Source organism: Ambystoma mexicanum, chromosome 9 (assembly GCF_040938575.1).
Source record: "Ambystoma mexicanum isolate Mex_15411 chromosome 9, UKY_AmexF1_1, whole genome shotgun sequence".
Taxonomy (NCBI): domain Eukaryota; kingdom Metazoa; phylum Chordata; class Amphibia; order Caudata; family Ambystomatidae; genus Ambystoma; species Ambystoma mexicanum.
Window position 1 is genome coordinate 1,463,397,062 of NC_090931.1, and position 23,622 is coordinate 1,463,420,683.

Sequence of the window (23,622 nt, forward strand, 5' to 3'; positions counted from 1 at the left end):
GTCTATGATTACCACCAGTATTCAGGCAATGATATCTGGGCGTCTATGATTAGTACAGTATGTAGGCAATGATATCTGGGTGTCTATGATTAGCACACATTATTTAGGAAATGATATCTGGGTGTCTATGATTAGCACACAGTATTTAGGCAGTGATATCTGGGCATCTATGTTTAGCACACGTTATTTAGGCAATGATATCTGGGCATCTATGATTAGCACACAGTATTCATGCAATGACATCTGTGTGTCTATGATTAGCACACATTATTTAGGCAATGATATCCGGGCATCTATGATTAGCACACAGTATTTATGCAATGATATCTGGGCATCTCTGTTTAGCACAAAGTATTCATGCTATTATATCTGGGCATCTATGATTAGAACAGTATTTAGGCAACGATATCTGGCATCTATGAGTAGCACACAGTATTTAGTCAGTGATATCTGGCATCTATGAGTAGCACACAGTATTTAGTCAGTGATATCTGGCATCTATGAGTAGCACACAGTATTTAGTCAGTGATATCTGGCATCTATGAGTAGCACACAGTATTTAGTCAGTGATATCTGGTCATCTATGATTAGCACACAGTATTTAGGCAGTGATATCTGGTCATCTATGATTAGCACACAGTATTTAGGCAGTGATATCTGGGGATCTATGATTAGCACGCATTATTTAGGCAATCATATCTTGGCATCTTGTATTAGCACATAGTATTTAGAGAATGATATCTGGGCATCTATGTTAAGCCCACAGTATTTATGCAATGATATCTGGGCATCCGTGTTTAGCACACAGTATGATTTGCGAACATTTCTACTTAACATAAAGTGTGAAATCTGGTAATCTGGTAATAACATGTAGTGATGGCTGTTCATTTGTGCTTAGCAACAGTATGATGTGTGGGCCTCTGCATAACATGGCACATGATTTCTGGGAATTTGTGAATAAGAGAATGATACCTACGTACCACGAATCACATGCATCATGATATCATGGCTGCAGATTATTACGACGCAGCAGGAAGATTCTGCATGTGTTTGGCATAGAAGAACGTATTACCCAGCCATCGTATCAGCGAAAGCCAATACTGTTCTGGTTTTGTGGATATTCTCAACTCCAACCCTTTTCCAGGCCATGATATTTATTTTCATCGTGTCTGCTGCTGACCCTCGGAGTCAATACATATTGCAAACGGTTCATAGAATAATGGTGATTTGACAGCTCAGGCATCCTTACTCTGAGCCTCAGCGCCTCAACTAAAACTCTGCAAGGCTGTCCTCATCGGGAAACAAGAAGCAAGACAGGCGGGACAGATTTGGTAGCCATTTTTCCTCACATCCAAATGTCGAGGCTGTCTGAATGACTATATATGGTTCATGATTACAAACAAATGAATGCTAAATGCTAGGGTGAAGGTTGTGAACAATTACATGAGCATCAAACCCAAAGTGCATATGCACTTAATGTTTCAAGCATAAACCCCTATTTTTACAGACATATCAGTCACATGTAATGATCTGTTGCCATTCGTAACGCAGGGAACTAGTTTCATCTGAAGCGCCTGGTAATGTGAGGGATCAGGAGTTGAGCACAGTTAAGAATATACCAATGCTAGACTGTCTTTGCTAAAGAGCCCTTTTTTGCAGCTCTACAAGCAAAGCCCAAATGGATTACTCTGCACACCCCCTGTAATTCAGAATGTTTTGCCCTCAGGGCGCTATTGGGCCGTAGGTGCGCAAATGGATAGAGCAGTGGCGGCGGAGGTGAAGGAGGGCTAACTACAAAATAATGCACCAAAATTCCTCGTGCTCGCACCTGCCTCCCTCAGTAGCAGTGGGAGTGGGTGGGTGCTGGACGTCGAGGACAGTGAATACCGAATTCACATGCAGGTACCCCACATTCTCAAGTATCATTAGTGCCCAACAATCATGTATTTGCCCCAAGCATGTCGAACGCTGCTTGAGGCTGCCTGAGCCTTATATGCACGGGACAAACAAACCCAGGCTGCCACAAAGAAATCCCCAACCTCCCCCCCAAGCCACCCCAACCAACATGCCCCACAACAAAAGGAAAAGTGCGCCACTTGCACAGCTACCCACCGGGCCATCCCTGACGCCCCCTCAACCCTTCAAAACCTCACAGCGCGAGTGCTCCTGTGCAGCATGCCTTCACCTCTAGTACAACTCCACTATATACGCCAATATGTAAGAATAATGGACTGCCTCAATATAATACTACCAGTGCCCATGCAGTACCCAGTAATACCAAATTAGTGTAACGTACCATTAAACTATGTCCGGCAGTACCTCACGAACTGCTACCTACTGCCAGTGGGGCGTCCCCTTTGGCTATGAAACACAGGGGATGGGGGGCTCCCATGTTAACCACCCGATAACAAGCAACAGAAAATACCCCAAAATCTAATGCTTTCCACTATTGCTGAACATTCACCCAATCAAACACGTCGCGTAGGTGACCAACGTCACGCGGCAGCTCTCGCCACTCGGGGAGAACACATGGCCTCAACCCACCCCCTATCCCCACCTTCAACTGTAAACGCGTCCACAAGGCAATAAAGTGACTAGGTGCATGCAACTGTACCAATAAACAATGATACACGTTTTGTAGACGTTTACATTGCAAACTTAGTTCTTAAAGCAACACTGACAGTGACTCACCTATCACCTCAGTGCCCCTTCTTGTGGATAGGCACTGGGACCTGGCAGCCGTTGCACTTGAGTCCTCTCCTGGGCCTAGAGGTTTCTCCTCATTTAAAGCAGTCCTACACCGCCGTCCCTTCCAGAAGCCGGCACACAAGTGAAGGTGTGGCACACTGCCAGCAGCCCCACCCCAGCAGCACACATTCAATTTCCATTGGCTCAAAAAACAGCCAATGCTTATTGAATGTGTGCATAACTGACAGCAGACCCTGGTTTCAGATTGGCCCAGGTCCTCTGTCAGTCACCCACAGCAGGACCACAATGTTGCAACTTGCGCTGTTTGCGCATAACTTTCACAAGCAGCGGGGCCTGATCACTGACGCCCCGATGGCTGGAAATCCCAAATATACATGTGCAGATCTCTGGGCTCTGCAGATTGCAGAACACATAAAGAAACTTAGCATTCGCACTAGTGCTGGTGCTAGTAACCCCAAACCTGCCCACGGGCCCATGCGTGGTACTGGCCCCCAGGGCCTAGGCCTCCCTCCAAGTGATTTCGGCCTGGCCAAGGGCCGAATGGCCGATGGGCCAGTCCGACCCTGAAGTCTACCACGCTGCAGCACGTCTTATTACGGGAGCACAGAAATTTGACTAAATTACCCCCATCCTATGCGCACTACATTGGCTCTCACTCCAAGCCGGGATACTGTTCAAGACTGCCTGTATCATCTAAAAAGCAGTCACAAGTATCCCACCAGCGTACCTGGCGGCTAAGCTCCACATATTTGGTGGAACAGTTGTATACTAATTGACCTTTTCACAATTGACCTCGGGAGAATGTACCTAATTTGGAAGGTCAATTAGGACATATATGCAGGGGGAAACCCCCCACAACCCCACCACCCAATCCAAAACCCCCTGAAACCCCCACCCAATCCCCTTCCATTATTTATAATCCAAAACCAACCCAATATATATATAACATAATTAAAATAATATAAAGGTCAATTGTGCAGAAGGTTAATTAGGACCACTATAATTAGGTCAATTGTGCAAAAGGTCAATTTCTTAAAGGTCAGTTTGGGTAATACCGGTGGGACACTCTCCTCCCCCAAATAGTACTTCTCTTGTCATGCACCCACCCTCTGGAACTTGATCCTGGTATCAGCTCGGAATGCCTCCACAATTCTCCAACTTTGCAAATCTCTCAAAACATGGCTCTCTCAACAACACCTTACCAAGGACTAATTCCAATGGATACACATACCAACTAACAGACCTCACAGTACTGCTCTACTGTTAAAGGGTTTCAGGCCCAATGCCGTGCCAAATGTACAGCGCTACGCTGCTCTTGCGCTAGGTCCGCACTTTAAACAATAAAATAAAAAATACAAAAATGGTCACTCATGCCTTACCATTGTAAGATGGCGCCCGTGAAAGTACTACTTTAGTTAAGATGTGATTTGCCAATGAAAGGCAATCTATGCATCACAAGGCAGCCGGTGACACACAAATAACCAATAACATTGTCGACCATGACCTGCCATTCTAAGATGGCACCTGGGAAAGTACTGCTTTAGATAAGATGTGATATATTCTTTAAACACAACATAATTTTACAAAAACGTAGAAGAACCTTTACTGCAACAGAAACATGGAAACAAAATATGACATTTAATTACTCTATCCCCAACTTGGCAGTTGTACCATTTTCTAGTAAATTGTCTATCCATAACAGAGATTTCAAAATGATGCACACTTTCTGTATCATGTAGCAGTTAAATGACACTGGCGCCCCTATACATGTTCATCTTGACAATCGGAATGTGCATTTGTTTTTATGGCTAATGCAGGAAAGGGTTAAGTTGACCCCATTTTTGCATGCATGATGAAGGTGGAGAGAGGGGGGCTTAAGAGATACCCACTTCTTCACCCTGTCATGTCCCCAATGAAAAAGTGTTTTCTCGGTATAGTGCTTGAACATGCCTTTTGCAGAGGAAAAGTTTTTTACAGCCTATTAGGGATTGTTTACAATTTTACCTCCACCTGCTAGTTGTCGGTACAAATTGGAGGTATTCCGAGGTGCAATGTCACCTTCTAATCAGGTGGTATTTGCCGCAGGTGGCTTTCCCTTGGAATAGTGACAGTGCTACCTACCACCTATACTGTAATATTGTGAGCACTAAACCAGGTGGTATTGGTATGCCTGTTTAATCATTTCCACCATACCTGTAATGAGATTTTCTGTGTTTTCATACTTGTATGCCTATTTTTACGAACGCTTTGACACAATTTTGTATATAGCTGCAAGTGTTCTTTGTGCGTAACCCTGCCTGCACTGTGTTCTATTTCAGACGACCATACCAGGATCAAGCTGAAAGCCGACCTCAATCCGTCCCGAAGTGACTTCATCAACGCCAGCCCCATCGTAAGTCGGCCACCAGGCCAAGTTCTGCGGGACCTCCTCCATTTGGAGGGATGGGCCCCAGGGTGTGTGAGTGAGTGCAGGGAATGAGTCTGCACCCTAGGTGGATACTTTGCCCTGAGACCCCTAGGGCCTGAATCATGAAACCTGCATTCAGCATGGTCGCGCTTAGTAGGTGGGAGCTGACAGTCCTTCCCTGAACCCTTCCGCGCCTTTCCAGAGTACTACTCAGAGTGGCAAAGGGTGGGTTTGCAAAAGTGAGTGAGTGTCCAGGGCCAACTTTCTACACGCAGAACTTGAAGATATGATACTAAAACAGAGGCAGTGACTAGTGAACAATACAAGCCCCACAACACTATCTGGCAGGATGGATTGAGAAGGATGTTGACTCCCAAATCCAGCATGTTTTACTCCGGCAAGGCCGTTTTCTGAGCTATCATGATCTAAGCGCCTACTCTCTGGTGTGGCTGCCAGGAAGCATGGCTGGTATCTGTTTGAGGCTAGCTACAGCCATGCACGTAGTCGGCCACGGATCACTAGCCTTCCTGTGGAAACACGTAAGCCAACGCCTCTGAAACACTGGACACTCTTCTGGGTAGCTTGTTGGACCCACCCATTGGCAATTCAGACTATTCCCTGCTACCCGAAATGTTATGCTGGTAATAAACCGTATGCTTTAAGAACTGTTTCCCATTCTCCCCCCCCAGCCCCGGCACCCATTCAATGTATGCTTGCAACCCATACATATTTACAGCACTTCCTTGATTCTAAAAGCTAGGTTTGTGGCCAGTAAATTCCCAGAAAAAATGGAAATACGACAGTTTCAAATGGTTTGAAATGATATGATATGATAGGTTATTTATAACGCGCTTAATACCCAGAGGTTTCTAAGCACGGACCCGAGGATCGAACCTGTGTTTCTCCATGTCGTCTTGCTTCCAAGGTGAGCATGTTGCCCCTGAGCTATCCTACAAGATTCCGATTTTGAGAAAAACCATCTCTCGACCCATCTATCCCATCTCATTTCCTCCCTATCATATCAATAACTGTAGCATGTTTAAAAGAAAATAAAAGAACATCATAAGATAGGGAGTTAATAAATAGGGAGGTAAGAATCAGAATTATAAAAGGATGAATCTGAGGAATGAAAAGACAGGGTACGCGGTCGTTGGAGGAAGCTGTGGTATTGCTATTGGCATGGACAAGGAAAGCTGATATGTCTGTGTCGGTAAGAAGAGAAAAGGAAGACATGGAATGGGAAGTAGAAGGAGGAACAGAAGGAGATGGATTTTCTAAGATGGGTAGAAGATTAACTACTTCAGTCGTAAAGTAGGGAGCACAGTCCTCCGGAGTTAGAGAGGACAAAAAAGAAAGATCTGATTGAGGAGGCGAAAGAATAGGAAATAATCTACGAGAACGAATAAGTAGAGCGACTAGTGAGAGAGTTAGAGCAGCACAAGAACACATGAGTAGAGAGACTAGTGAGAAGGTTAGAGCAGCACGAGAACGGATGAGTAGAACTGCTTAGCAAGTAAAAGAAAATGATCACAGTATGAAGATAAGAGAGAGAAGCTAGATCAAAGGAGGACTGATATTTTTCCGAGCAGCGCACGACACGTCAAGGCAGAGAGTGAAAAAGACAAAGAAGGGGAGGAGCCGTGGTTGAGGAGATTTGTGAGAGTGCACTGTAGACCAGAAGATAAAGCGTTGCCAGCATTGTCTGCTGAGAGAGAGGCGCTTTGGGCAACGGAAGGAAGAGCAGAGGCCAAGGAGGAAGTAAATGTGGACGAATTTACATTTCTAAGGTCACAACGAAGAAAAGTCAACGAAGAGGGAAGAGAGATAATACTACAGGAGATGAGAGAGAGAAGGAAAGAAGGAAATGATCAGAGGAAGGGAGAGGAATAGCAAACCCAGAAGAATAGAAAGGGACTGATGAGAAAATAAGATCCAAGGAGGAGCCAGAGCGATGGGGAGGGGAGGAGGGTAGTTGGGACAGGTGGTAGGATTCAATAATGAACAGAAAGGAGCAAGAGCTATGAACAGTGGTAAGGGGAAGTTCAAAATCACCAAGTACAATAGTGGGTGTAGTAGATGGGAGTAAACAAGAGAGAAGGGCCTCAAGATCTTCACAAAACTATGCAATTGGTCCAGGGAGACGATATAGAGGAAAGGGAGTCATAAAAGCACTTATGCATAAAGGGTCATATAGTCATTCCAGATAAATGTGAGGTTACTGATCATTGTTTGAATAGGCACTGGTTCTCCAAAGGACATGATTGTGTGGCATAGTGTTTCTGGTGCATCAGGAAGATGGGAGTGGGAGGGCAGAGTAAGTATTTATGTCTTGATCCAATTGTGTTTGAGGCTGTTTGCACTCATCCAAGCTTAATCGCCTGTTGCCCAGCAGATACCTTGGTAAATTCATCTTCTTATCACGAGACTCAGACGTAGACTTGGGTATCATAGGTGTAGCAGTAGAAGTGACATTGGTATTCTCTTAGGAGGTCCATGAGAGGTTTAATGTATATGCTGAACAATAGGGGGGAGCCCTGTGGAATTCCATATTTTAACTTGTCTTGCTGGGAAGATAGTCTCCCAGTCTTGCACTTTTGTCGTCTGAGAATGAGATGAACTATATAAGGGCCGGGTCTGAGACTCCTGAAATGGATTGAAGCCGGTCTAGTAAGACAAGACCGTGTGATGAGCTGGCAGGCCCGGCATATTTAAGTCTGGAAAGGCTGCTCTTGTCGGAGTGATCCACAGTGTCTTTGCATACTGAGACCAGCGCTGACTCCGGTTCCCTGGCAGAGGTCGAAGTCCGAGTGGCAAGGACCGAGGCCTAGATATGTGATGTTACTACTGTCTTCAGAAGGAATTCTGGCCGGAAGAGCCTGGCTATAGGCTTGTAGTTACCTGGTTACTTTAGACTGAGAGCAGGTTTTTCTTTAGCACGGGACTGAGCAGGAATGCTTTAGGCATTTTGGGACTAGAACCTGAGACGGTCGGCCTATTAATAACAGCCGTGAAAGGCTTAGACAGGACGTCTCTGTGAAAAGCAGATTTTGCTGCTGGACAGGGATCAATTGACTCTTTGATAGGCTTAAGGGTTTTTAGTAGGGAGAAGGGTGTGGCCTCATGAACTAGGTTAAGATTAAAGGCAAAGTTGGGGGTGGTTGGTGGGTGACTGAGGGCAAGTTGGTTCTGAGGTTACTGAGGGTGTAACATCCAAAGTTTGTACTGCACCTCTATGAAGGGGCCACGGTAATGTTTTCATTATTCCTGCCCAAACTTTCAAAACATTTCTTAGTGAGGCCTAATGTGAGGCCACACCAAGGACGTAATGCTGTTGAGATGCACCACTTGGCCTCTCACAGTGGCTACTAAAACACAACTGTATGTTTAAATGCCTCTTTGGTTGGTGGCAGTTTTACTGGATTTATAGTTTGGGGTACAACAAGGCATCCCGCTTAATTCCAGTGCAGTGTACTTGCATCAGTCCTTTTTTGTTATGATATGATGATATGATAAGTCATTTCTAATGCGCCTGTACACAAGCGTTTCTAGGCACGACCACACAAGAGAGGAAAGAAAGAGGGAGGACAAGACAAACAAAGACAAACAATCTTACTAGGCCTTGTATCATTCACATTGTTCAAGTGCTAGAACGAGAAGTGCAAGGGGAAATGGTGGGGTGGTGGAGTGCCAGGGAGAGGGATGTGGAAAACAGGGCAGCAATGCTCTGAGTAAGTGCAGCACAGGGCAGTGCGGCTCTGGGTAAGTGCAAGGAGGCAAAGGACTGTAGAGGTTATAGTTACAACCCCTAAGTGCGTAGATGCCCCAGAGGCAGTGCAGGGGTGACTGATCAAAAGAGAGCCTGGTACCCAGTGAGACACTGAGGGTAGCCAAGCAACCGTCAGTGCGGCAGACAGGTAGGCCAGCAGGGGAGGGAGAGAGAGAAAGCAGAGGAGAAGAAGACGTTTGAGAGGGGCAGGGTGGCCATTCCAGAGGGAGGCACCTGCAGAGGAGAGAGATCTACCCCCCACTCTCTGCCTGGAGAAGGGTCTGACCCTTAGAGAGTTGGAGGTAGCTGAGCAAAGGGCATGAGATGGAAGGTATTTAGGAAGCGAGCGTTGGATGAAGTGCAGGCCCCGGCCCCAGAAAGCCTTGTGGACAATGGAAAGGGTCTTGAACTTACGGGCACCGGGAACCAGTGGAGACATTTCAGGACTGAAGAGATACAGTCCCTGGGCTTGAGGCCAAGGATAAGTCTTGCATGCACTGTTCTGGATTAGTTACAGAGGGCGGAGAGTAAAGGAAGGCAGATTGAGAAATAGGCTGTTGCAGTCGTCCAGCCTAGAGAGAACCATGGCTCTGGAGACAGTGAGCTTCTGGGGGAAGGTGAGAAAGGGAGAAAGGGAAGAGTACCTTTGAGGAGGTGCAGCTGGAAGTGGGATTTCTTGGCGATGTCCGAGTTGTGAGGAGAGAAATGTGGAGTCGAAGATGACACCAAGGTTTATTTGCCCCACAGGAAGGCGAAGGAAGAGGGCCCAAGGAGGGCCGCCAGAGTGAGAGGGAAATCGGGAGCATGAGTCCAGATGAAAAGGATCTCAGTCGTACTGGCATTAAGGCAGAGATCGTTGGAGGCACAACAGTCATGAATCGCAGATAGACAGTCGGGGATGAGCCAGAGAGGAGAGGAGGCTGAGGAGAGCCCGAAGGAGAACTAACATTGAAAGTTAGACGGGAAGGTAGAGATCAGGTGGGCCAAAGGGGCCAAGTAGTGGTTGAAAGAGCCCTGGGGAACGCCACAGGTGGAGAGAGAGAGGTGGCGGAGAGAAAGGAACCAAGTTAAACCTGGGAGGGGCGGTCCAAGAGGAAGGAGGTCAACCACTCCAGGGCCTGATCCGTGATGCCCAGGTTCTCATACAGTTGATTGATCAGGATGGCGTGGTTGACAGGAACGTAGAACATCCCAAATGTGTGCTGCTCACCTAGTCCTGCTCCGCGCATGGGGCCGAACTGTATGTCAAATAACTTGCTGATAATAGATGCCCGAAAATCTTGATATGATTTCTTCCGGCAGGGAACAGAGGTGAAACCTGGGGCCGTAGCTAGACCCCCTCCTTCCTTCCACATGAGCTACATATCTCTAGCGATAACACAAGACTTCCTTCTTGGCCTCTGCGACGGCTGCATCGTCGGGCCACCCGATGATCCTCCCATGTATCATATTCACTGGTTGCATCATGGAGCTGATGGCTCCTTCTTGCTCCTGAGTACTCCAGTCTCCCTCTATGAGCAACATACAGATGACTTCTGATGTGTGATGTCGGAAACGAAGGACAGGGCGATAGGGAAGTGTAAGAGCAATTTGAATTCCCTCCGCTAATTCTACATAACGTCCTCTGTTCCCCATAGTTATGGATGTCCCTCCAACGGGGATGAGGCTGAAAACGTTTGCACAGCACATATCCCGAAATGGAAAGCTAGAGCCAGCAGGCATATGCGGGTCCTCCACGCACGCTGGCTCCGCCTCCTAGAACCACCTGCCACTTCCCTTATCCCTATAACAGTCGGACTAATATCTTACTATGGGTGGAGGGGAGACTTATGGCGAAAGCGGGACTATGGACTAGGAGTACTGTGGTCACTAAGGTCACTAAAGTACCTTTTTCTATTCTTCTGGCATATTACAAAGAATGAAACCCGTGGCTACGTCATTTAGCTAACGCTCTTCAGGTTATACCGCCGTAATGTTAGTATTGCAGCATTTAAGACTCTAAGATATGAGACTTTCCTGAAGTAGCTTAGTTAAGGTTTCAATAATTCATTCAAAACAGAGTGTAAATTGCTACTAGGCGAACATTCTATTGCGAGAGGGCCCGTTGCGATGAGTACCTTTGAGGCATTTAGCATCAGGGAACACTAAGGTGTGCAAGCCTGTATCATCCCTCATCACCATACAATCAATCAACCAATCACGTTCAAACCCACCAACATGAACCTTCTCTCTTCTGCATCCACATGCCATAGTTCCAAGAGAAGTAAATCTCTAACTGATGGAGCACCTTTCTAGGGACTCAGAATCAGCAGTAGCTGAGGAGACAGTACTGTTTCTCAAATGTCCTTCAAATAAATTCTCCCGCTAACAACTCTCCAACCAATGAATGGGCCTAGTAGCTGTTGCCTGGGCTGCGTTTGCTCTCTTTAAGAGAAGCTTGTGCTGCTGCACCTATCCTGTTAAAGAAGCTTGCACTGCTGATGCATGTACTGCACTTATTCTGTGTGAGGGAAAGTGTGCAGTGCTTGTGCCTGTACTGCACCTGTTCTGAGTGATCGAAGCTTGCACTGCTGCTGCCTGTGCTGCACCTAGCCTGGGTGTGAAGGAAGCATGCACTTCTACTGCCTGTACTGCACCTGTGCTGTTTGAAGGACACAGTGGCGGAGCCAGGATGGAGGGACAGGCGGACTGGTCGCCCCCTGTGTTCTACCTGGTTCCCCGGGAATGCCCTGCCTGATATTGGTTTTTAATAAAGACACCTGTGCCGCGCATGTGCACTGATGTGTGAGCCACAGCACGCCATGTATATGAGGTTGCTTAGCAACCATGTTGCTCAGCTGCACGGCACCAGTGCACCCGAGGTGTTCAGGTCCTTCGTGGTGTACCAGTGCTGCATGCCTGCCTTCGTTCCTTTAGTGCTTGGTGCAGAGCCTGTGCCCCATGCACCTCTCTCTGCTTCTTGAAGTGAAAAAAGAAGAGAAAAAGACCCAAGGTAAGAAGGGTGTTTTGTGTGATGTGTGGGCATGTGTGTGGGCATGTGTGTACGGCATGTGTGTACGGCATGTGTGTGCGTGTGTGTGTGTGTGTGTGTGTGTGTGTGTGTGTGCGCACATAAGACTAGTTGAGTGAATCTGTAGCTGCGCGTGAATAAATATGTATGTTCGGATAAGAGTGTGCCTGTGCACATGTGTCTGCGCATGGGTGTGTGTGCACATGTGTTTGCATGGTTGGTCACTGTAAATCCCTTGCACGGGCTGCTTGCATTGCTAGGTTGTGTCAACAACTTCATGCATATAATTTACACTGATCATTACTGGCAAGCAGAGAATGTGGCAGCAGCTTCATGCATGGGATTCACACTGATCATTACTGGCAAGCAGGGATTATGGCAGCAGCTTCATGCATGGGATTCACACTGATCATTACTGGCAAGCAGGGATTATGGCAGCAGCTTCATGCATGGGATTCACACTGATCATCACTGGCAAGCAGAGAATGTGGCAGCAGCTTCATGGATGGGATTCACACTGATCATTACTGGCAAGCAGGGATTATGGCAGCAGCTTCATGCATGGGATTCACACTGATCATTACTGGCCAGCAGAGAATGTGGCAGCAGCTTCATGCATGGGATTCACACTGATCATTACTGGCATAAAATATAAAGGCCCTCATTACGACCCTGGCGGAAAGGGGTTTACGCCGGCGTAAACCATGGCGCCCCTTTCCGCCTGAGTACGAGTTCCCGTAGCGCCATGGTGATTTTTACGCCTGCTTTTTGCAGGCGGAAAAATCCATGGCGCTACGGGACTTGTTGTTAATTACGCCACCGTAATTTACGGTGGCGTAATTAACGCCTTCCCCACTCCCATTATACCCTATGGGGCAAAAATGGGAATGGGGAAGGGTAAATGGGGATTGGGGACTTACCGCTCCGCCAAGGTCGGAATGGGGCGGTAAGTCCGCCAACCACCATGGCGGAGTTGGCAGCTTAGCGCCATGGACCATGGTGCAAATTGCACCATGGTTCTCCGCCAGGGTCGTAATGAGGGCCAAAGTGTGCCTACGTGGTGTACTGTTGGTTTACTGAATTTTGAATTTGTTAACCTAGTATGGCTTTTTAGCCCATTTTTCTCAGATTGCAGTTTCAGCAGATTATTTCAATAGCATTTCCTGATCCACCTTCATTTTTCTGGGCTCCCTCCCTATGCTTGTCCACGGGCGCTAATTTAAGGGTATATTTAGGGCCAGCAGACATGAATGGCCGTGAATCCGGAAATTGATTGGATATTTCTCATGTTTCACAAGGAAATCAATTCAAAATTGTGCTGCAAAAGTGCATCATTTCAGCACATTTGAAAAACATGTGGGGGGACCCTAGAAGCCCCCTTAATTAATTGGTCACTGGTGCTAATTTGATTAAATCTCCATTGATACACGTACCACCTTTGAGGGCTCCCTCATGAATCCTTTAGAATTCTGGTGCCACTCCAGGAGCTCTCCACCCCCAGGACACTAGAAGCTGCCTCTGCCAGGGGTGAGACACCTTGCCCTGCTGCCGCTCATGCTGGGTGGTGGGAAGTGGACCCTCTTGTCTCTGCTTATGAACTGACTCCAAATATTGGTCTAAAGACAATTGTGACACCCAGCGATGAAGCCTTGTATGTGATTGTTTTCCCCCTCAGATAGAACATGACCCACGGATGCCAGCGTACATCGCTACACAGGGCCCTCTGTCCCACACCATCGCAGATTTCTGGCAGGTGAGGGCAACGCTCATTCAGATCTTTGTGCATGTTTTCATTTGAGTGTGTCCACAAATGTATCCATGTAAATATGGCGTCACTCTCAAATAAGCTGTAAAAGGGTTCAGTGCCCAGTTCTGTTGCTCTGCTACCTCCCCTCTTCACTCCCAGTGTATACCTCTCCGTTCTGCACCTACACGTCTAATACTGAGTGTGATGAGGTGCTGAGGCTCTAGTGACCTTCCCCAACCCCGTTGCCCCTATCCTCTCGATCTCTGGACAGAACCTGCTCTCCTAGTGCTAGGACTGGTACAGTCCTGAGGCTCTGCTGACTTCCCCACCCCCCTGTTCCCCCTATCCTTTCCCTCTCTGGGCAGAACCAGCTCTCCTAATGCTAGGACTGGTACAGTCCTGAGGCTCTGCTGACTTCCCCACCCCCTCTGCCCCTATCTGTTCCCTCTCTGGGCAGAACCAGCTCTCCTAATGCTAGGACTGGTAAACTCCTGGGGATGTACTGCCTCCCCCACCCCCTCTGCCCCTATCTGCTCCCTCTCTGGGCAGAACCTGCTCTCCTAATGCTAGGTCTGGTACAGTCCTGAGGCTGTGCTGCCTTCCCCACCCCCTCTGTTCCCCATATCCTTTCCCTCTCTGGGCAGAACCAGCTCTCCTAGTTCTAGGACTGGTAGACTCCTGGGGATGTGCTGCCTTCCCCACCCCCTCTGCCCCTATCCGCTCCCTCTCTGGCCAGAACCTGCTCTCCTAGTTCTAGGACTGGTACACTCCTGGGGATGTGCTGCCTTCCCCACCCCCTCTGCCCCTATCCGCTCCCTCTCTGGGCAGAACCTGCTCTCCTAGTTCTAGGACTGGTACACTCCTGGGGATGTGCTGCCTTCCCCACCCCCTCTGCCCCTATCTGCTCCCTCTCTGGGCAGAATCTGCTCTCCTAGTTCTAGGACTGGTACACTCCTGGGTATGTGCTGCCTTCCCCACCCCCTCTGCCCCTATCTGCTCCCTCTCTGGGCAGAACCTGCTCTCCTAGTTCTAGGACTGGTACACTCCTGGGGATGTGCTGCCTTCCCCACCCCCTGTGCCCCTATCCACTCCGTCTCTGGGCAGAACCTGCTCTCCTAGTTCTAGGACTGGTACACTCCTGGGGATGTGCTGCCTTCCCCACCCCCTCTGCCCCCTCTCTGGGCAGAACCAGCTCTCCTAGTTCTAGGACTGGTACAGTCCTGAGGCTGTGCTGCCTTCCTCACCCCCTCTGTTCCCCCTATCCTTTCCCTCTCTGGGCAGAACCAGCTCTCCTAATGCTAAGACTGGTACACTCCTGAGGCTCTGCTCACTTCCCCACCCCCTCTGCCACTATCCGCTCCCTCTCTGGGCAGAACCTGCTCTCCTAGTTCTAGGACTGGTACACTCCTGGGGATGTGCTGCCTTCCCCACCCCCTCTGCCCCCTCTCTGGGCAGACCCAGCTCTCCTAGTTCTAGGTCTGGTACACTCCTGAGGCTCTACTCACTTCCCCACCCCCTCTGCCCCTATCCGCTCCCTCTCTGGGCAGAACCAGCTCTCCTAATGCTAGGACTGGTACACTCCTGGGGATGTGCTGCCCTTCCCACCCCCTCTGCCCCTATCCGCTGCCTCTCTGGGCAGAACCTGCTCTCCTAGTTCTAGGACGGTACACTCCTGAGACTCTGCTCACTTCCCCACCCCCTCTGCCCCTATCCGCTCCCTCTCTGGGCAGAGTCTACTCTCCTAGTTCTAGGACTGGTACAGTCCTGAGGCTGTGCTGCCTTCCTCACCCCCTCTGTTCCCCCTATCCTTTCCCTCTCTGGGCAGAACCAGCTCTCCTAATGCTAAGACTGGTACACTCCTGAGGCTCTGCTCACTTCCCCACCCCCTCTGCCACTATCCGCTCCCTCTCTGGGCAGAACCTGCTCTCCTAGTTCTAGGACTGGTACACTCCTGGGGATGTGCTGCCTTCCCCACCCCCTCTGCCCCCTCTCTGGGCAGACCCAGCTCTCCTAGTTCTAGGTCTGGTACACTCCTGAGGCTCTACTCACTTCCCCACCCCCTCTGCCCCTATCCGCTCCCTCTCTGGGCAGAACCAGCTCTCCTAATGCTAGGACTGGTACACTCCTGGGGATGTGCTGCCCTTCCCACCCCCTCTGCCCCTATCCGCTGCCTCTCTGGGCAGAACCTGCTCTCCTAGTTCTAGGACGGTACACTCCTGAGACTCTGCTCACTTCCCCACCCCCTCTGCCCCTATCCGCTCCCTCTCTGGGCAGAGTCTACTCTCCTAGTTCTAGGACTGGTACACTCCTGGGGATGTGCTGCCTTCCTCACCCCCTCTGTTCCCCCCATCCTTTCCCTCTCTGGGCAGAACCAGCTCTCCTAGTTCTAGGACTGGTACACTCCTGGGGATGTGCTGCCTTCCCCACCCCCTCTGCCCCTATCCGCTCCCTCTCTGGGCAGAACCTGCTCTCCTAGTTCTAGGACTGGTACACTCCTGGGGATGTGCTGCCTTCCCTGCCCCTATCTGTTCCCTCTCTGGGCAGAACCTGCTCTCCTAGTTCTAGGACTGGTACACTCCTGGGGATGTGATGCCTTCCCCACCCCCTCTGCCCCTATCCGCTCCCTCTCTGGGCAGAACCTGCTCTCCTAGTTCAAGGACTGGTACACTCCTGGGGATGTGCTGCCTTCCCCACCCCCTCTGCCCCTATCCGCTCCGTCTCTGGGCAGAACCTGCTCTCCTAGTTCTAGGACTGGTACACTCCTGGGGATGTGCTGCCTTCCCCACCCCCTCTGCCCCCTCTCTGGGTAGAACCTGCTCTCCTAGTTCAAGGACTGGTACACTCCTGAGGCTCTGCTCACTTCCCCACCCCCTCTGCCCCTATCCGCACCCTCTCTGGGCAGAACCTGCTCTCCTAGTTCTAGGACTGGTACACTCCTGGTGATGTCCTGCCTTCCTCACCCCCTCTGTTCCCCCCATCCTTTCCCTCTCTGGGCAGAACCAGCTCTCCTAGTGCTAGGTCTGGTACAGTCCTGAGGCTGTGCTGCATTCCTCACCCCCTCTGTTCCCCCTATCCTTTCCCTCTCTGGGCAGAACCAGCTCTCCTAATGCTAGGACTGGTACACTCCTGGGGATGTGCTGCCCTCCCCACCCCCTCTGCCCCTATCCGCTGCCTCTCTGGGCAGAACCTGCTCTCCTAGTTCTAGGACTGGTACACTCCTGAGGCTCTACTCACTTCCCCACCCCCTCTGCCCCTATCCGCTCCCTCTCTGGGCAGAACCAGCTCTCCTAGTGCTAGGTCTGGTACAGTCCTGAGGCTGTGCTGCCTTCCTCGCCCCCTCTGCTCCCCCTATCCTTTCCCTCTCTGGGCAGAACCAGCTCTCCTAGTGCTAGGACTGGTACAGTCCTGAGGCTGTGCTGCCTTCCTCACCCCCTCTGTTCCCCATATCCTTTCCCTCTCTGGGCAGAACCAGCTCTCCTAATGCTAGGACTGGTACACTCCTGGGGATGTGCTGCCCTTCCCACCCCCTCTGCCCCTATCCGCTGCCTCTCTGGGCAGAACCTGCGCTCCTAGTTCTAGGACTGGTACACTCCTGGGGATTTGCTGCCTTCCCCACCCCCTCTGCCCCTATCCGCTCCCTCTCTGGGCAGAACCTGCTCTCCTAGTTCTAGGACTGGTACACTCCTGGGGATGTGCTGCCTTCCCCACCCCCTCTGCCCCTATCCGTTCCCTCTCTGGGCAGAACCTGCTCTCCTAGTTCTAGGACTGGTAGACTCCTGGGGATGTGCTGCCTTCCCCACCCCCTCTGCCCCTATCCACTTCCTCTCTGGGCAGAACCTGCTCTCCTAGTTCTAGGACTGGTACACTCCTGGGGATGTGCTGCCTTCCCCACCCCCTCTGCCCCTATCCGCTCCGTCTCTGGGCAGAACCTGCTCTCCTAGTTCTAGGACTGGTACACTCCTGGGGATGTGCTGCCTTCCCCACCCCCTCTGCCCCCTCTCTGGGCAGAACCTGCTCTCCTAGTTCTAGGACTGGTACACTCCTGAGGCTCTTCTCACTTCCCCACCCCCTCTGCCCCTATCCGCTCCCTCTCTGGGCAGAACCTGCTCTCCTAGTTCTAGGACTGGTACACTCCTGGGGATGTGCTGCCTTCCTCACCCCCTCTGTTCCCCCCATCCTTTCCCTCTCTGTGCAGAACCAGCTCTCCTAGTGCTAGGTCTGGTACAGTCCTGAGGCTGTGCTGCCTTCCTCACCCCCTATGTTCCCCCTATCCTTTCCCTCTCTGGGCAGAACCAGCTCTCCTAATGCTAGGACTGGTACACTCCTGGGGATGTGCTGCCCTCCCCACCCCCTCTGCCCCTATCCGCTGCCTCTCTGGGCAGAACCTGCTCTCCTAGTTCTAGGACTGGTACACTCCTGGGGATGTGCTGCCTTCCTCACCCCCTCTGTTCCCCCTTTCCTTTCCCTCTCTGGGCAGAACCTGCTCTCCTAGTTCTAGGACTGGTACACTCCTGGGGATGTGCTGCCTTCCTCACCCCCTCTGTTCCCCCGATCCTTTCCCTCTCTGGGCAGAACCTGCTCTCCTAGTTCTAGGACTGGTACACTCCTGGGGATGTGCTGCCTTCCCCACCCCCTCTGCCCCTATCCGCTCCCTCTCTGGGCAGAACCTGCTCTCCTAGTTCTAGGACTGGTAGACTCCTGGGGATGTGCTGCCTTCCCCACCCCCTCTGTCTCTATCCGCTCCCTCTCTGGGCAGAACCTGCTCTCCTAGTTCTAGGACTGGTACACTCCTGGGGATGTGCTGCCTTCCCCACCCCCTCTGCCCCTATCCGCTTCGTCTCTGGGCAGAACCTGCTCTCCTAGTTCTAGGACTGGTACACTCCTGGGGATGTGCTGCCTTCCCCACCCCTTCTGCCCCCTCTCTGGGCAGAACCAGCTCTCCTAGTGCTAGGTCTGGTACAGTCCTGAGGCTGTGCTGCCTTCCTCACCCCCTCTGTTCCCCCTATCCTTTTCCTCTGTGGACAGGACCTGCTCTCCTAGTTCTAGGACTGGTACACTCCTGGGGATGTGCTGCCTTCCTCACCCCCTCTGTTCCCCCTATCCTTTCCCTCTCTGGACAGAACCAGCTCTCCTAGTGCTAGGACTGGTACAGTCCTGAGGCTCTGCTCACTTCCCCACCCCCTCTGTTTCCCCTATCATTTCCCTCTCTGGGCAGAACCAGCTCTCCTAATGCTAGGACTGGTACAGTCCTGAGGATCTGCTGCCTTCCTCCTTCCACCATTGCCTGCTTACGCTCTGCCTGCGTCTTATTCTCCCTACACTGGTTCTGAACCTGAGGCTCGGCTATCTTCTCCATTTCTTTGCTACGCCTGCTATTCTAATACTGGGTCACCTGGGGCACAGCTGCCCTCCCCCTTTACCACTCCCAGGACCCTTAATCATCTTCTGACCCAGAGTCTCCGCTGTACCGACTCTGATAATAATGACCTACTCTGTCTCTGCCTGCTTCCTCTCGCTCTCCCCAAAATGGATCCATTTCTGAGTGCCTGGCATTTCCATGATAAGCCTCTATCCCTACTGAAGGTGTGCCTGCATCCTACACCCTGGACCCCATTCCCACACCTGATGGATTCATGTTTGCTGTTTACAATGGAATAAAACCACAGTCGCGAGGGTGCTGCTTTCTGGAGGTTTTCCATGTTCCGGCCACCTGACAAGATCCCGTTGGCGCAAGTTGGGTGGGCACATCATTACGCTGTATATGGTGCATCAGCGTCAGAAAGATTTCATGGGCACTTTGTGTCACCAAGGCTGTGCAACTAATTAAAGGATTCATTCATGGCTGTGAGTGTGTGCCCTGACCTGCGCCCCTCGCTGGGAGGCCAGTAGCCCCAGTGGGATTGTCTGTCCTTGACTCCCAATGAGCATGCCTGCCCATGAGCCTGAGTTACCAGATATGCTCACAGGCCCTACAGAACATGCATGTTCAAGACTCTTAGTGACCATGCTTGGAAATGACCCAACAGAAACCAAGCCTGCTCATGACTCCCATTGACCATGCCTGCTCACGATCCCCATTGACCATGCGCGTTCATGACACCATTGACCATGCCTGCTCACGATCCCCATTGACCATGCGTGTTCATGACGCCCATTGTCCAAGCTTGTTTAGGAGCTCAATGACCTCGCCAAGTTGCGTCCTCTTGTGGCCATGCCTGCTCACCACTCCCAGTAGGGAGTGCTCAGGAGTCCAGTGTCCCCGCCTGCTCATGACCGCCATTGACCATGCCTGTTCATGACTTTCAGTGGCCATGCTTGCTAATGACCCCCAGTGACCATGCCTGTTCATGATTCCCAGTGACCATGCTTGCTCAGGAGTCCAGTGACCGTGCCTCTTCATGACCCCCCAGTGACCGTGCCTCTTCATGACCCCCCAGTGGCCATGCCTGTTCATGATTCCCAGTGACCATGCCTGCTTAGGACTCCAGTGACCACGCCTGCTCAGGAGTCCAGTGTCCCTGGCTGCTCATGACTGGCATTGACCATGCTTGATCAGAAGCCCCTGTGGCAATGCATTCTCAGGGGCCCCAGTGACCCTGCCTGTTCTTTTTCTCTCCAGATGGTGTGGGAGAACGGCTGCACCGTGATTGTGATGCTGAGCCCCTTGCTGGAGGATGGCGTGAAGCAGTGCGATCGATACTGGCCCGACGAAGGCTCCTCCCTCTACCACATATATGAGGCAAGTGTACAGCACCAACCAATGACCTTCCGGCCTGACCTTAGTTAAACTATGGCGACATTTTGCCCCAAAGCAGAACGCCTTTCATAATCCCACTGGTCGAAGTGTACGAAAAGAAGTACTGGAACTATGTTCCCGGCTGGCCTGCCCCCGCGCCCCACAAACCCCAAAACCATGCCCGCTCCCACGCACCATACAAACCCCCCAAACGCACCTGCTGTATAAGGGAACGTTCAGTGCAAGTTTCAACTTCTTCCTACACTTTTATTTTAAAAGGAAACCATTCTGGAATGGTTTCTTTTGAAAATAAAAGTAACAGTAAAACGTAATTAAAAAAAGTAGAGGAGCACCACTCCCAACCTCTCCCGCCAACTTTGACCACCGCATAAACCATTCCTTCTCAAACACATCCTCATCTTACACCAACTGAGACATCAACAACCGTAGAAGGCCCAACCGCAAGCTCCCAGTCGTGTCAATCTCCTTGAGAAGCCCAAGGCCTCCAGGTCCCACTGCCGTATTGCCCACAAAGCCAGAAGAACTCCATTCCAAAGCTGTCCAGCGCTCTGGCAGGAAATGCTGAGGTTGAGGCGTGCCTATCAATACTGTGGATACTGGGGTTATTGTTGACACCGGGGAACTCGAGCTCCTCCCTCTCCAGGTTGTTGTCTGTCCTTCTCAACTGTCTTAAGAACCCAGACCCTCCTACCAACCTCCTCTCATCCAAAGTCAGTGTCAGTCAGTCATCCCCTACCACAAGGTCAAAAGCCAAGGAATCGCCTGGACTCATTAATCCTTTTTGACCCCATACGGGATCTGTGGTGGAAACATACCGGAAGCGTTGCCCACTGAGACCTTAAAAGGCCTTCTAGTTCATGAAGCTGCCCTCCACAGGTGTGTTGGTGCATTCATACGTGTGATTACTCCATCCAGTAATGCATCTGCTTTCCTCTATCCTTGTGGGACGTTGACTCCTGGGAGGGGGCGCGACCTGACCATGATGCGGGGTATCGTTCTGGATAATAAAAAAGAGAGGTGCAACTGCGCATGGCAACCACGCCCCTTACAGGATCCTGTGGCGTGCACGCTTCCGGCCAAATCTCGCAGGGCTTTTTCCCGCGTAGACTGCCATGAGAATGTTCGAGCAGCAGTGTTTCGCTTTTTCACGTGGCTTTTTGCAATTTTCTTTGCTTTCCCCCCCCCCCCCCGTCACACATCTATGCCTAAGCTTTAGGGCTTCACAGCTGTTATTCCTGCATTAAGCCATTTGCAGGGGTGGTCCTGCGAGCTTGGCTAAAGCCGCAACATTTTTGGCCCAACTGTACACTCAGTGTTACAGTTTCAATTTGGGCGCCAAGATGCATGAAGGAGGAGGACACCTCCCCCACCTGCAAAGCCAGAAGCCATCTTGAACAGGACTTAAAACACAAACGCTTATCACAGCAGAACGGCAGAATGCGATGTTGCATCCAAATAAATTGAAACAATGTATCATTTGCTGGCAGCCCTTTTTCAGAAGGTGCATGGAAGGTATACTACCGACAAAATAAAGCCTCACAAATTGACTTGTGGGGCACAGCAAGAAAATACACGCCATTAAAAGGGGATGACATCCCTGTACTGTTGGGCACATGGGCCACACAGTGTACCCAAAACCGCATAGGACAGGGGCCCCTAAGGGTCCCTAGCAGCAGTGCAGGATTACCAATTAGGCCAAGAAGGGACCAGCCAATGGGCCCCACTCCTTTTGGGGGGCCCTGGAGCCCGCCAGTGCTTCATTTGGATTTTGTATTGGTGCCTGTACACACCGGTCCGGCAGCCTGCCTGCGGCGCGTTGGCTTTTTGTGTTTCAACATCATATTGGTCCGTCTCTCACTGCGTCGGCGTGTGGGCCCTCCTGCCGAGTCCGACTTGCATTTTCAGTTTCTTTTTTTTTACTTGCGTGCCCGTGCGTGCCAGCCAACGCCCAAGCGCAAACTCAGTGAGTCTAAGACACACCCTGGCTGGTGCGCACGGGCTGGTAGGCAGGAGCACCAGCAGGAGTAGTCAAGTCATCAGAGGCCCAGGCGGCGCTGGCGGCATCAGTCTTCACCACCGCCAAGCTCGGCCACGGCCATCCTACAGTAGGATCCCTACTCATGGGCCAGTGGTGGGGGGGCCGCGGTGAAAGTGACTCCCTTGTGTGTCCTGCCTCGGTGTGTTTACTGCACGCCGGCACTCGGCTACACGACCCTCATCTGGTAAGTGGCCGAGCCAGGCCTAAGCGTTAAAAGGCACAACTTGCCAATCATTTTACCCAAAAATATCCAAAATGTAAAACGTATCAGAGATAATTTGCGAGGGGGGGTTCCGAAATTTCGACTGCCTAGAGGCCTCCGGGGGGTTTAATCCGGCACTGCTTGGCAGCACTTCACATAAGGGGATGGGTTCTGCCATACGACAAACACAGATGCCAGAAGAGAGGTCTCCCAACATTGGTACCCCAAAAATGTGACCTAGTGTCCCCAGAAAAGACATATATTGAGCAGGGGAGTGAGGCTGGAAAACCTCTCCTTCAAAGTCAATGAAAATATCCAAAAGGTGCAGCAGTGCTGCTTAGGGCCCCCAGGAAGTAAGGGGAAGATTTGCAGAAATAAACCTTTTGCTAACAGCATGTCGGACTCCCGGAGCCTCCCTTCATCCCTCCTGCCCCTTGCCGGCCAGAGGGAAGCATTCTGACCCCGCCCGCGGAGTGAAGAGCCTTCGGTTTCCACTCTTTGCTGCATTTTTAAGCCCCTACTGGGGAAAATCAAGGGTGGGACGACTTGTCAGTCTCCCTAATGCCTTTCACATGTGTGCTTGAACCGGGTCATGGGCCTTTCCTGTTAGCGTCCCTGGCACACACCTCGCTGTGAAGGAAATTAGGGACATCACACCAGTCTTTGTAGTTGCAAAGAATCTAAATATTTGTGGATTCTTTTCACATTGAAAGAGCACATTTGCATTTTGTAGCGAGTAAAAGCCACATGTGCCCTAATGCAAGTGACAAACATTTTTATGGTTAAAAAAGATATACTATTTGGGACCCATACATTGTAGAGGCAGCGCCATGGCGCCCCATATTGGTGGCCGCTATTGATGTACTTCATCCGTGCACGATTCACCCTGGTGGATCCCTTGTCTTGCCAACAACACATAAACCACCTGGCACCTCGGTCACTGTATTTTTATGTTTCCATGTGTTAATAGCCCCGCAAAAATATTG

The 23,622-nt window shown here is 50.8% G+C and overlaps 1 protein-coding gene across 2 annotated transcripts in view; it reads left to right on the forward strand.

The window, feature by feature from the left end:
• Positions 1-23,622, forward strand: part of PTPRN (protein tyrosine phosphatase receptor type N) — a 488,337-nt gene that overhangs the window by 407,784 nt on the left and 56,931 nt on the right. For both annotated transcript variants that reach the window (XM_069616889.1, XM_069616888.1), the window contains exons 16-18: positions 5,028-5,101; positions 13,568-13,645; positions 20,259-20,378. In XM_069616889.1, coding sequence (XP_069472990.1) covers positions 5,028-5,101; positions 13,568-13,645; positions 20,259-20,378 — 272 coding nt within the window. The remainder of the gene's footprint in view (positions 1-5,027; positions 5,102-13,567; positions 13,646-20,258; positions 20,379-23,622) is intronic.